The 14,143-nt window shown below is 36.2% G+C and overlaps 1 protein-coding gene across 4 annotated transcripts in view; it reads right to left on the bottom strand.

Annotated features, from left to right (window-relative positions):
* Positions 1–2,185: 2,185 nt before the first annotated feature.
* The window catches only part of ERBIN (erbb2 interacting protein), a 119,292-nt gene continuing 107,334 nt past the window's right edge, over positions 2,186–14,143 (bottom strand). For 2 of the 4 annotated variants that reach the window (XM_059833951.1, XM_059833952.1), the window contains 6 exons: positions 11,039–11,182; positions 10,070–10,201; positions 8,115–8,324; positions 6,861–6,953; positions 6,305–6,379; positions 2,186–4,576 (listed from right to left, as the gene is read on the bottom strand). In XM_059833951.1, the coding sequence (XP_059689934.1) occupies positions 4,469–4,576; positions 6,305–6,379; positions 6,861–6,953; positions 8,115–8,324; positions 10,070–10,201; positions 11,039–11,182 (762 nt within the window). In that variant the 3' untranslated portion in view covers positions 2,186–4,468. The remainder of the gene's footprint in view (positions 4,577–6,304; positions 6,380–6,860; positions 6,954–8,114; positions 8,325–10,069; positions 10,202–11,038; positions 11,183–14,143) is intronic. The other 2 variants (XM_059833949.1, XM_059833950.1) reach the window with 1 other exon arrangement.

Below are 14,143 nucleotides of genomic sequence, written 5' to 3'. Positions count from 1 at the left end.
CATATAACTGGCCAAGATGGATTCAGACACTATAGCAAATAATCAATTTCTAACCATGTTTTATACCCTTCAGCCAAGAATTCATGAATGCTGCAGGACCGTAGGTAGCTTATTGCCTCAGTAAGCATTGAACTGACAATCATTAGGTCTGAGTTTTTTTCTGCTGACTTCAGTTGTCCAATGTATGATCTTAAATAGAAATTTTAACTTCTCTTATTTTGGCTACTTCAGTTTTTGATATAACAACTCATATAACAACAACTGACAGGAGCAATTTTATAGTGCAGTTGTTAATGTTTGGTGTAGCTGAATGCCTGTTTCAAGGTAGTCTCATAGATGCTGCAACAGAATCTTCTGGACACATTCCAAAATTGAATTTATTCCAAGGGAACAGAAATAAGACACCAAAAATACACTTTCTCTCTGAAAAAGTGTCTCCAGTCAGAAAAATACAAGTTGGACCCAGCATTCTCAGGTGCTTGATGAAAAAAGAAACTGTTGAGTTATGAAATAAAGGAGGACAGCAAAGGCTCACTTGCCCAGGAATGAGGCTTACCTAACAAATAATACTTGTGAAATGGGAAAGAATAAATTTGAAGTCTGATGCATAGAAGGCAGAAAAGACAACAAAAAGGTCTTCAAAAAGAGAGCTCACAATGAAAAAATGAAGGGGGAAACCACTCCAAAGTCCAAGTAGGAAGCAGATACAGAAAACCTTAAATAAGGAGAGGCCCAATATTCTAGGGTCCTCAGGGCTGTAACCTGTTATAATTAGAATCAGTTTTCTGCGTAGAGGAAGTAGGAAGCGATATTGGTATGCCAGATCCCCATATAAAAGGAAAAAAGGCTAAACAGTTTGTGTTACTACATTGTCAGGTGGTTTCCAAGAAAACTGGATGTAAACCTGCATTTTCCTCTCCTGTGAAATTCTATGCTGAGCTCTTCACTTTCTTTACCACATAACCCTTGTAATCTCACCAGAGCACTCTCAGGACACTCAATTTTAACCCTGCTCCTTGACCTAGTCACCCCATTCCGCTACTGAAACAACTTAGTCTGCATCAGAGAAAGATCACTCATCTCTTTAGGAGAGAAGGCACTGGCTGCCCTAGCTGATTTAACTGCAAGATTGGGTTATTCACGAAAGTATTTCTCTATTGTGCATAACCCAGTCTTGCAATGAAATCACCTAAAGCAGAGCCCAGGGCACTGAGATGCAGAGCCAGAAACACAAATAAGACTTTACTAATGTATACTGATAGAGTACTAAGGTCTATAAAAACTACGGAGGAATAAAATGGTATTATGGAGAATTTCCTGGAACTTAAATAAGTCAATTACACACAGCTTTAAAGAGCATTAGTTTATTATCTAATCTCCATGTGTTACCTCAGAAACAGTCTAATTATATACAAAAATTTGGAATGTTGAATAAATGTTGATCAATAAAAACATTTCGTAGCTGTTGACAAGGGAATATTTCTAAACAAAAGCAAAGTAATCATAAAGGTTTGATTCTGTGTGTTGTTTATTGCTATGTTTGTGTTCATAGAATGCTTTCAAGTATATACATTTTTTAAGTCCAGTCCAAAAATGAAACTAAAAATATTTACACAATAAATATGTGGGAGAGTTCATCTTTTCATGACATCTGTCGAACTGATTCTTTAATGAACTATTAAGAATGGAAAGATTTAACAGAGTTTGCATCAACTCATTGCCATGCTGAGTAACTTAGGCTGCTGATGGTTTTTATTCTATTTCAAAATGTAGTTTAAGATGCATTCAAAATGAAAAGTGTCGATATTGTCTCTCCTCCTGCTGAATCCTGGCTGGACTAGTACAGGAGACATCTTTCTCCCACTCTCTGCAAAATCATCTAGTTTGACATGTGTTTACACGCAGACACTGAAGGAATAAACACATTTCAATCCACTGAAAACTCCAACATTTACTGAGTAAAAACAGCATAATCCATGTTTTATTAGATGGTTAATTTGCTAATTTACTAAAGACAAGCTTTGGCCAAGTATTTCCACACGAAGAACTAAACTTCTTCCTATAAATCTCTACTTCTGTAGTTCTATGATAGCCAAACAGTTTTTGGTAGAATTTTCCTGTGATACATAAATCTGGAAATTAAGTGACACAACGAAACTTCTGTTACCATTAAAGCAAAACATAATACAGTATAATTCCTCAGTGATATATTTAAATGTACTGCAAAATGTATACAAAGTCTGTCCAAGATCAATAAAGAATCAGTTCTGCTTTTTGGACATTTCCCTTCCCAAAGATACAGGTTATGTAGAAGACAAAGGTAACTTAGGACTTGTCTGTATGTATCCCCTTTAAAAGGCAGTGTGTGATAAAAATAATATGATTAGAAGTAATGAACATGTGATGTGAACATTTTGCATTTTCAATAAAAAAATAGAAACTAAACAACAACAAAACACATCTTAGAAGGGGAACACTGAAGCCTGCCATTATATAGCTATGTTTCTCATTCTTTTCTTGGAAGATTAACAGCACACAGAAAATAAGTGAATTTTATCAAAATACAGCACATTTCTGCTAATATATCAAAAAAATCATTTTCTAGGTAAATATTACTGAAAATCAACTAAAAAGAATTAAAATATACAAAGAGTTGTTAAAGGGTTTCAATTAAAATTATTAGAACTATACACAGTACAATAAGCAATAGTTAACATCTCTGAAAAGAAGTGCAATAATATTGGAGTTCACTTATTTAAAAAGTACTGCCTGTTTATTACTGCTAGCTATGTATAATTCCTCCCTCTTCCAGCTCATTGTCCCAAAACTAAAAGGAGGCTGGTGTTTTTGCTAGCTTTATTGAAAGCATTTACTTTTGTACACATGGGTTGAAAAAAAGCAACTTATACCTGTCTCAAACTACCAACTTATATGTAATTAAAAATGAACTGCAATAACTGAATATTGCTCCAATGACAGGCTAATTATTAGCCCTGATTAAAAACAGTTATTGGTCTTCTATGGCACTTTTCCCTGGTCCGTAACAACCGTGTATTAATTATCACTGCAGATTACGCAGTCTCTATTTGATTACAAAGGAGAAAGAAAAATAAAGTTAATGTTTCTGGTAAACAAAATTAATAGAAGCATAATTGAATATTTTATACAGTAATAAGGAACAAAGGCAGCCTGTGGTAAATCACTATTATATTAATAGTTAGAAACCCTTTAATGACTCTGAAGTGTCTAGTTCACATTTAATGTTACCTGTAGGAACAGCCCTTTAAGAAATATCATTACGAACTGGTGGGTTGTAAGTACACCCTCCCTTTGCTCTCCATCTCACCACAGCAATTCTCCATCACTGTTCAAAGTTTCACAAACTTGCTTTGGTTACCTAGCTCCATGCCTATGGTTTCCTTTTTGATTAACAAGGCAATGCAAAGGCCAAACAAAATCGAGATGTCTTTCATAACCCGTCCTGCATCATTTACTTTGTGTGTGTTTAAATATATATTACAGGCAACAACCTTAAAAACTGGCCATTTCAGTTTCATTTTTAAAATCTGCAAGGTTAAAATGGAGTACTTTCTAAAAAGATAAAAGTATCACCATTTGCACAAAATTGGGGATTTCCACGGCAGAGAAAAACCTCTGGGCACATTTCCACAGTACAGTTGAAAAAATTATGTATGCAAGAAAACCCAACGAAACATGACTCCAATATGTCAAATGAATATTCAATGACTACATTAAGAACAAATCCTGTAGAATATCACAGATGTGTAGTTACAGTCTTCCTAAAAAACACCGTAAGCTTTTATTGCATTTTCTATTGGTAGACGTACACTCCGGAACTAAACACTACTACTTCTTTCCTGATTCCAAATTTAGGTAGCAGATAGTTGTTTCACCTGACCTTTATTCTGTCCAATCAGCACCACCTTCCATCTACCCATTCATCTATACAATGTGCACATAGCAAAGCCAACATTTCATATCTCCTGTCCATATCTACAGAAGTGGTTTCAGCATAACACATTAATATCTGGTGAATAAAAATAAAGGCAATAAACAGCTACAGGACAGACAGCCCTGCCATCTGTCCATTGGCTACAACCGAGGCTTCGCAAAGCCTTGCGCAAAGTTTAGTAATGTGTATGAATTATCCAAAAATAAACCTACCATCTGTACAAAAAAACCAACGGAGGTTTGTTCTTGGAGGATGATCCTTAGGTTGCTGTAATGCTTAAAAACAAGTTTATTCACCATATGCATTTCCAAAATTATTTCCTGTACGTTCTATACAGTGGTTTTTCCCCCTTTAACCACAAGTTCAGTATTACCTGTACAAATTTTGATCATAATTCTTTTTAAGTTCCTTTCATGTATAAAAATAGGCAAAATACTCAGTTTCCCATAAGTCCTTCAATGAATCCTGCTGGCTTTTCCCCCCAATCCACAGTATTTATGAAGAAACTTCTCGCACAATGATGAGCTCCACTGTATTCTGAAAAGTCTTTAGCAAAGATACTGCTTGTCCATGATCAATATTGATGAAGCTGTATCCATTAGCCTAAAAATAAATATTTGAAATTGAAAATGACAGTCTCATACACCATGTTAGTAAAACATGTCTCATATTTCATGTTAGCTTATTTAAGCTTTAAGCTTAATATAAGCTTATTAGTTTATTTAAGCTTCAAATTCTACATGAATGCAGACATAAAACACTGCAGATTTGCAGATTACATTGTTGATGTGAGTTGAACATTTACCTGTATGCTGCAAGAAATTAAACTACTGTATAAGCTTTGGAAGAATTTTGCCCCAAAGGTATTGCAAATAACCAAAAAAGAAAACTGAACTTTAAACCATTAACATCAGACATCTAATTCATCATCCTTAATATAGCCATGCCAAAAAAAGCAAATGCAGAACATATGATACATCCCAGTTTAAATATTAGAATATTAGAAATGGCATTTGTGATAAATTAAAACTATTGAAGCCTTTAACAAAAAACATTAATGGCATTGGAAACCATTTTAGGGTGTGAGACCTCCTGAGGCCACCCCCAGCTTGAATTTTCCTCCAACTCTAAACAACATTGTCATTATTGGGACAGGTTTGGCTTGGCAAACACAGGCTGGCCTAAGTGGCCTACAAAAGACAGGGAAAACCTGGCTATGGTTCAACTTCTCAGGGTGTACTACTGCAAATTCATGTTCAGTCTCGGTGGCATAATCTTGCAGAATGACAGATTCGTCCAGTTTAGACTGTTACTGCTTCCAGCTGTGCATCCCACCTTTCTCCCTCAGCTACTGCCCCTTATGTGGCAACAGAGAGAACTGGCTGTGCGCTCTGCACCTTAGCTGTGCCTTATTGGAGTTTTTAGAAAACTGAAATGCAACAGAATCAAGTCTACCGACATTCTCAAACCAGTAATGTGGTGAACAACTAATAATTTTTAGCAAGCTCTGCAACTTTAAGGGTGGCTACAGCACTGTTCAGATGTCCTGTTAGCCCATTTCCTTAAGAAAGTAAGGCTCATATAATCCCCTTGCCTATTTCCTTGACTCCTTCCCAAATAGCTCATGAGCTCATTAGACAACTTCAAACAAATCTGATACAGCAGAGGTCTGAAAGGTACCGATTTCCTACAGAAAAGGATTGCACAGCTGCAGCCCAGAAGGCATGTCTCCTGAAGGAACTTCCTTAGCTTGCCTGCGGCAGCCAGGGCAGCCAGGAGGTACATGCTGTGACCGGCCAGATATCAGCCAGCCAAAAGGCAGCTTCTGCCAGCGCTTGCGCATGTCCAGCCTGTCAGCTGGGGAAGAGGCAGCAAAGACTGGCAGGAACTGTAGGATGGAGGGGGATGTAACAGCAAGGTGCAGCTGAGGAGAGGGGTTGTGAGGGGCAACTGCTGGTGTTCAGACAACACATTATTCAGAACACTGCATGTGAATGACCACAAGTTAAATAACTGAATGATAGTAAAGCCTAATGAAATGCTCACATTCCATCTTGAATGACAACATAAGGCCTCTTTTTTTGTCTTTACAAGTATGAAAAATGTTCAGAGTTTGAAAAAATGATCCAACTGATTAATGCTTCAGCCTGTATCACCTATCCTAAATGTTCGGTGGAAGAAAATTAAAAGCATCATCCCAGAATATAAGAATGCTTCTGCAAAAGATACTGGCAATCTATCTAAAAATTGAAGATTCTGCTCTTAGAAAAGATACAAACTAAAAATGAACTGGTATATTACACAGGCTAGTTCATTATATGACCACAGTACCTGAATTATTTTATCTCCAGGCTGCAACAACTTAGATGCTGGTCCTTCTGGTTGCACTCTGGTTACAAATATACCCTTGAAAAACAGAGACGGAAAACATTTTTGACAACTTATTTCATGAATAGTAGGGTAGCATGAAACAGATGCAATATTATTCTACAGGTCTACTGGCTTTTGTGACTGCCTTCCTTTTCTGATGTTAAATCCAGGAGAATTGCCTTTAAGGGAGTACTGAAGGGCAAATTCTGATCTGCCTTTGTTTAATTTGGCAGATGTGTATGTCAAGATGAATTATCAACCACCAGAAATAAAGCTGTAGGCTGAATCCTTTTCTCTTTTAAGAGCCTTCATAACTGTAAACTCCATAATTCAGTATCTCACATCTGTTGACTGATATCTGGAACTGTGCAACAACCACTCAGCTAGAATAATCCTCTGTGTTGTCAAGTGACCACTATGGTCACCTATCACCTTGATTTTCCATATCATATATACTTCCTCCCCACTCCCCGCTTTGATTTTAAGATGCATTACTACATTAGTATAAAATACTCACATCATCTTCAGGTCTGAATGGATTCCCTCTACCACCAACTCCTCCTGATATACTAAATCCAAGTTCTGGATCCTTGTCAATTCTCACACGAATCTAAGTAGTTACAACCAAAGTTAGATGAACTGGCTGAAAATCTGCATTCAAAGCTACTGTAATGAAATTATTACTATGGAATTCAGATGAACAAAAGCTTTAAAAAGAAGAAAACTCAAAAAAAGGCATTTAATACAGTTCAAGAGAGTATTGTATCTCATAATATTAATCCAGAACAAGATTCCAATACAACAGCACCAGCTATCATTGTATGTAAGTTTTACTCCAATATCACTGTTATTATAATCATAGCTCATGCGGGCTTTAAATTCAGAGATATTTAGATATTATGTAAATGAATTTAATGCCCCCAGCAAAAAACACATTCCTATGGGAGAATCTGTTCCCCCTGTTTCTTTGCTACCCCTAGCTGAATTTAAAAAAAAAAAAACCACAAACCAAACCTTGCTCCTACTTTTACTCTAAGTTCTATGTGGCCAACACTGTCTCCCCTTTCTATTGCCAGGATGGTTGACTAGAAAACTTAATTACACAAGAAGTGGACATTCTTTATTTCTAGCACAGAATAAAAACATAGTTCTCAGTATTTTCTCAAAAACCCCAGAACAATACAGAGGAAACATCCTGTGTCCTAGATCAGAAAGAAGGTTGCCACAATGAGAGAGCTGTTAAATTGTATAAGAATCTCTTACCCACATCTGTAGAAATAGAACTGATAATTCTCAGGCATGCATCACATGCTCACACTCTTTTTATCCTGGCTTTTGTTTATGGATGCACATTTCTACATTTGCAGGTTTTTCAACCATTCTGGATAAAGTACTTTGCATCTATTCATTGCTAACTTGTACTGCTAATTTGTATTTTTTCAGTTTCTAGATAATTAATGAGTTGATGATCAATAAATGTAGTTGAGAAATAAATTTCTAGCTCAGTAAAAAGATGCAAGCTTAAGTTTCTGGTACATTCTATTAAAAATCTACCACATTTCTTTCTTAAAATGTTCACATAAAAAGTAAAAAGAGCTCAAAACTAGAAGAAATGTGTGATTTCAGTAGTAGAATTGTCTTCTGCTGCAGATAAATTCCTGTATGATTTCTATCACCATCTACAAAGAAATGGTAATAAACAAAACCAATCTAACAATTCACTGCCACTGACAGACAAATGTCATATTGTCAATTATGATTTTATTCTTACCTCTTGCTTTGCCAATTCATGGCTTTGTCTGGGAGAATACTGGGACTGGGTATAGGGAGGTTGGGGGGCAACTTTTAACATCAGATAATCAATTAATTGCTCTCTAGACGGATGTCTTGCTACTGATGATTGAGGAGGGAGATGATGGACTTGGCTGTAGTTTGCTTGAGGTCTTTGAGGCTGGCACATTTGTCCGTTTGTCAAAGGTATCTGAATAAAACATGAATACTCTATGTCATACATTTTATAAGCAGCAGTCCTCAATTTCTCCTTTATTATTTCAATATTTCTCATACTTGACTGCTTTTATTTTTAAGAACATTACTAAAACTACTCTTCTGGATCATGTACAATTACACTCAATTTTCTTTATAGTCATCAGCTCTGACCTCCTGAGAACAAATCTGAAAAACAAAACTTAGAGTGCTAACCTACTAGAACAGCCTAGACAGCCTTTGCTTTTAGCACTTGTTTCACTGAGTTATCCCAACCATTATTTTCTAGAAGTGCAACTGCCAGAATTGACACTTGGTTGATATCACTATAGTTTGCACTTTTATTGCATAAAATTCAGATTTTGTAACAATTCCCAGTAGATCATACACAAAATAAAAATGCCACACAGCTAGCCAACAGAAATCATATGCTCTCTGAGCATCTTTTGGTAACCACTTTGCAAGAAAACCTTCTGAGCAAATTCACGTACAAGCTCAAGATTTTAATATCAAAACTGTAATGATATTTCCAATAAGTGTTATTCTTCTGCTAACACATCTGTCACTGATTTGGTAGATATAAAGATGACAAACAGCAGTAAGGTACACAGCTGTCAAGACATACAGTGCATTCAAACCATTTTACTAGGAATGATGTTGGAGATGGCAACGTTTCCTACTGAAGCCTCAGAGTTACCTGTTCAGCTTTGCAGCTCTGTGTTGAGATGGGCAGCCTTTTCCCTCCTCGCCTGTATGCCTTGTGCTCTTACCTAGCCTAAGTAGTCACTCATCCATCTGTATGATTCCCACATTCCAAAAATGCTAGTCTTGAGTTACAGATTTTTCTGCCTGCCACCATTATCCCATTAGTTATAGGATACAAGGATGTTAAAATACTCTCTCTCTCAGTATTATAAATAACTGAAGTGTGCAAATTTCAACCTTTAACCATGCTAACTGAACGGACACATATCAGAATCTGTTCTGTTAAGATGAGTTTTTTATGTCAAAGTGATTACGAGAAAGGGTAATGTGTGTATATATACATTTTTTAGCTAATTTACAGATCAGATGTACTCAATTTACACGATTTTCTACTGCCTTTTCTGAAAACCTAAAGCATGACAGAAAACCTATGTTTTGTTGCACTGCCAGAGGTAGAGTTTACATAGGCAACATGTATCAACAGCTGTGCAAATTCCCAATATCCAGTGTCTGTAGAAATGCAACTGAAATTACTGAAGTGATAAAATCTGTTGCTATATTATAATAATTTACAAGCATCCATTTATTTTCATTGTAGTAAGTCCTGCCTGTAGAGATGGTCCTTAGAGATGTATACAGAATGTCTCCTACAAATTCTAGTTTATCATCACGATTTCGTCACAACAGATTTCAAGTTTGTTCTTTAAAAGGTTTAATCAGCTTCAGATTGCTTCCCTGAAATCATGTACCATATTCCAATTTCCACTTGCAATTATGTCTTTTGCTGCCAATTTCTTCTTTCAAAGTCCCTGCTGAAGAGAAACGAGAACAGCTAACTTCATACAGCTAACTATTTTGTCTTTCAAAAAGAGGATGCTATTTAACTTACACCACCTTCAATACCTAGGTACTACATTTTAAAGAAGCCCCAGTTCCAACTGCTATCCCAACATGTGTTTCTACTACTAATAAAAAAGATATCCTTATAAATAATAATAAATATATCCTATCCATGGTGTCATGTAGATCATTTACCTGCACAGCTATTTTCTTCATGCTGTCTGGAGGAACATCTTTGAGACTAAGTGTGGCAGATGAGTAATTCTGCTGTCCTGAAATGAATACTTCATCCTGGCATTGGTCTCCTGGTGTAGAAGCCTGGGGATGCTTCAAACAGAATGGAGCAGTAAAGATGACTGACTTCATATAACTCAAACTAAAAAAATTCTCATAAGCAGCCCAGAGTAAAACATTTTAAGGGCTTTATCATTCTTTATCTTCTTTGATTAACTAGTACATTGTTTATGTAGAAAATGTTACTAGCAAGAGACCATACTCATAATATATTGATGAATATTTATGAAAACTAGCAACTGCAGAGGTGTCTTTGATCACCAATAAACTGATCAGAAAAGTGAACAAATGCTAAGGACTGCCTATTCGAGGATTCCTATAGTTAAAAGAAGTTGTCTGTTGACTTCATCCTGCTCACTATGGATACCATAACATCACTCAGCATGCTCAGAGTTAGAGTCATTTCCTCACATTTTCTTACAAACTAAAATATCAATTTTCTTGAATGCTTGAAGTATCTTACAGTACAGTTTATATAATCAGAATTTGTTTGGGGGAGGAAAAAGCATGATAAATAAGATTTTGTTCAAACCTTTATCAACCTAGGTTAAATTCAGAATGGTAATCTCTTGTTCACATTTGTACAGCAAAACCAGACAGTTTTACCTATGTTCAACCACATATAAAAGCCAATTAGAAAACTCAACTTCATTACATTAAATTGAAAAGCCTTGCAGTAAGTTTAAGGCATTTGAAGTGAAGGTAAATTCTTTGATTTAATGCCTATAAAAAAATTCCAGCACATAAATTATATTCTTTTTATTGAAAGCATTATCCATACGTAGAATAACAACTAGCAATTTACAAACACCTCTCACAGTTTATTCTTTCCCCCTCTATACATTGCAATAGCCTCCTGTAGGTACTCACTCGAACAATGTGCACACCAGAACCTCTTCCGTCTGCCACACTCAAGGCAACACTACCCTGGCTGCCATGCAGATCCCTAGAGCTGCCATAGTGAAAGTTGCTAACTGCAGCATAATTGGAATTAAAGGACCTAGACAGCATGCTCTGAATAAAGAGGGGACAGATTTAACAGAGATTAGTGCAGCATGCATAAACCACAAGACATGTTATACATAGACTAATACAAACATATTTCATTGTCATGCAAGATAAAAACCATGCAAGAATCATACCACTGTGACGTGTAAAACACAATTCAGTGACCCCTATTTACCTTTATTTACTGTAAATCAGCGTGCAAACAGCAGTTAACATGCAGAATTACATGTAAATAAAGTAATTCAAATGTTCATGTGTCTGGAAAAACAACAAAGGTGCACAGTTTATCAAAATTTCTAGGTTTTCATTAAATTTGCAACATATCAAATATGTTGTAGGAAGAGAAGCTGGCAGTCAAGATAAACACCTGTGGAAAACCATCTAATTACCAGTTATTTTGTCTCATTTCCCCGCCATTACTGGTACGGTACAAATAAAAATGTACACAGAGATTTGACTGTTTGACTGGGTTTTCTTGCTATTGCAATGCTGTCAACATCTGCAATGCATTCCAGTAACACTTCTTTCAAGAATGTGAATAAGCCTGATTTAAAGAAAAAGAGGCTCAAGAGAAACCTCGGAGTCCACCCCTGTGCCACTGCAGGCAAACAGGTAACATGAGCTCAAGGGTAGCAGTGATACTGGTTTGGTTTTGAGCTTCATTACCTTGCAAACCTGACCTCTGCAATATTGGCAAAGGTAGCAGAAAGAAAGCAGTAGACATTACCATCTTGCCACCATGGACTTTTGTAGTTGTAAGAATAAAACAAAATAGAAAGACTGCACAAAAGAAGAGAAGGAAAATCCTCCATGTGCCACCTGACAAATGAAACAAACCTATCTTGAAAAAGTGACAGACCCATGAAAAAATATGATCATAGTAAAAGATATACCACAAAGCATCAAAACCCAGCAAATTCAAAGTTTTTTGTTTTTTATAAAGTTTCTAATTTTTCCAAGTTAAAAAACAAAAAAAAGTTTAAAATACATATCATTTGACTGCAACAGTTGTATTGCAACTACTCTTACAGGAATAAATGCACTTTGGTGTTTGTCTGTTGACTACACATACTAATCTGATTTTGAAAACAGTCACTAGTCTCCAGGGAGACATTTGCTCTTTCATACTAGCTTTACCTTGTGAAGCTAAAACTGGCTTAGTAATCTAAGGCACATGCCTCTGCATATGCTCCATAGTCCCCAGATGCTCTGGTAGCACAGTCATTGGAAACTCCCTTGGAAAACAGTATTTACTGACAGTACTTGGCTTTCCTTGGCCAAGGCTGTTGAATAACCTCTCACCTAATGGCATAATGAGCTTTCTTCATGCTCCTCTTCTACACTCACCCTGTTCTCTAGTCAATGGATTTTTCAAGCTTCCAGACAAGCCTCCAGAGGCTTTCCCCCTCTTGGGAGGGAAGACGGTACTCAGCAATTAAGTCTCTCTTTACTAAACATTCAATCTGAGTTTACTGCTCATCTAAGTTTCAGGCCAAACACCCAGATGAAACTCCCAAAGCCAGTTTTCATTAGCTCCTTTGTGTCTCAAAGCATCTTCTTACAACTCTTCTCAAAATAGTCTCCATAATTAGCCAGGTGGCCTTCTTCCCCTACTTGTATAGGCAACTCCCTAAGTCTCCTTACAGGAAGCTCCTCTCAGAGGCTCCTATATCTATTTTCTGTAAGTGGCAGAAAGACAGATAAAAATAGAAGGAATGCATGGTGAGACTAGAAAATTATCTTCTGAAAGTGTCTCTAGCAGACCATCTTACTACAAAGATCCCTAGATCCACTAGATTCACTCTTCTCTTAGAAGGACCCAAACAGATGGTCAATAAATATTAACTATCTAAATCCAGATTTGTACTTACAATCTAAGTTAGATGTGCAATAGGAGGTAGAACTTTCCTGAAATTTGTAGAGGCACAACTTGTCCATCAGGAATTAAGATTTCAGTTAACTCAGTTTAGCATCAAGGTGATTATATAACCTGAGAGTAGTTTTATTGAAGGGTTTATAAAATCTCCTTTCTTGGTACAGACTTTTTCCAAAGTACAAAAAATGACCGTGCAATTGATGTAGGGAAGATATGAGAATTACTGCAAACACCGTTTTTCTCCTTCTCTACATTGGGCATAGCGTCTTAACACTAAATTAGAAGGAACTTACAAGTACAAACTGTACAGAACAAATACTATTTAAGATTACATGGAGGTGTAAGAAAGTTTTAGTTTAACACAAGAAGAGATTCCCAGTGACAAATCTAGGAAGTATTTTTCCTCTACCTATTTTTAGCTGGGAGAGAGAAACTGAGGCATTTGGAACGCGAACAGGATTCCTCTTAATTTTGCTTCTCAGTATGAGCACAATGAAGATTGTACATTTCCTAGTGAGGTTCCTGAAGACTGCTGCACCAGAGAAGACACACTTTGATAAATCTGACTATGCAGATGCCATTAAACCCACTGATTTTTATTCCAATTTATTAACAACTAAATATGGAATAAATGTATGGTCTAAACTTCAGATTAAGTATGAATGTGAATTCCAAGTACCAACTCCATTCTGCACCTGATTTGCTACAGTGCCTTAGGGCATAACGGCCTGCAAAATGATAATTCAAATATCTGAGGCTTGAGGAATCTCATTTCAGTTACTTTAAACTAATATACACTAACCAATATACATGCCATGTTCCACTATATTTTTGTGAAAGCTTTTTACTAGAAATGAGTTATTCAACCATGAATAACACATATTAAAAGCTACAATACATCAAGAAAAAACAGCTATGTACAAATTAAAAAAAAAATATTCAGCATGTAAATCATGATTTGTAGTAAAAATCAGCTTTTAATAGAATCAATTTAGATGCAGGCAGCTAGTAGCATAGTTTTGGGGTTTACTTACATTCTTTTTGAATGCTACGAGTCAGAACATATTCTCCATTTTGCAGCTTACAAGAGA

The sequence above is a fragment of the Gavia stellata genome, chromosome Z, assembly GCF_030936135.1.
Source record: "Gavia stellata isolate bGavSte3 chromosome Z, bGavSte3.hap2, whole genome shotgun sequence".
NCBI lineage: Eukaryota > Metazoa > Chordata > Aves > Gaviiformes > Gaviidae > Gavia > Gavia stellata.
This window is presented reverse-complemented; position numbering and strand designations above follow the sequence as displayed.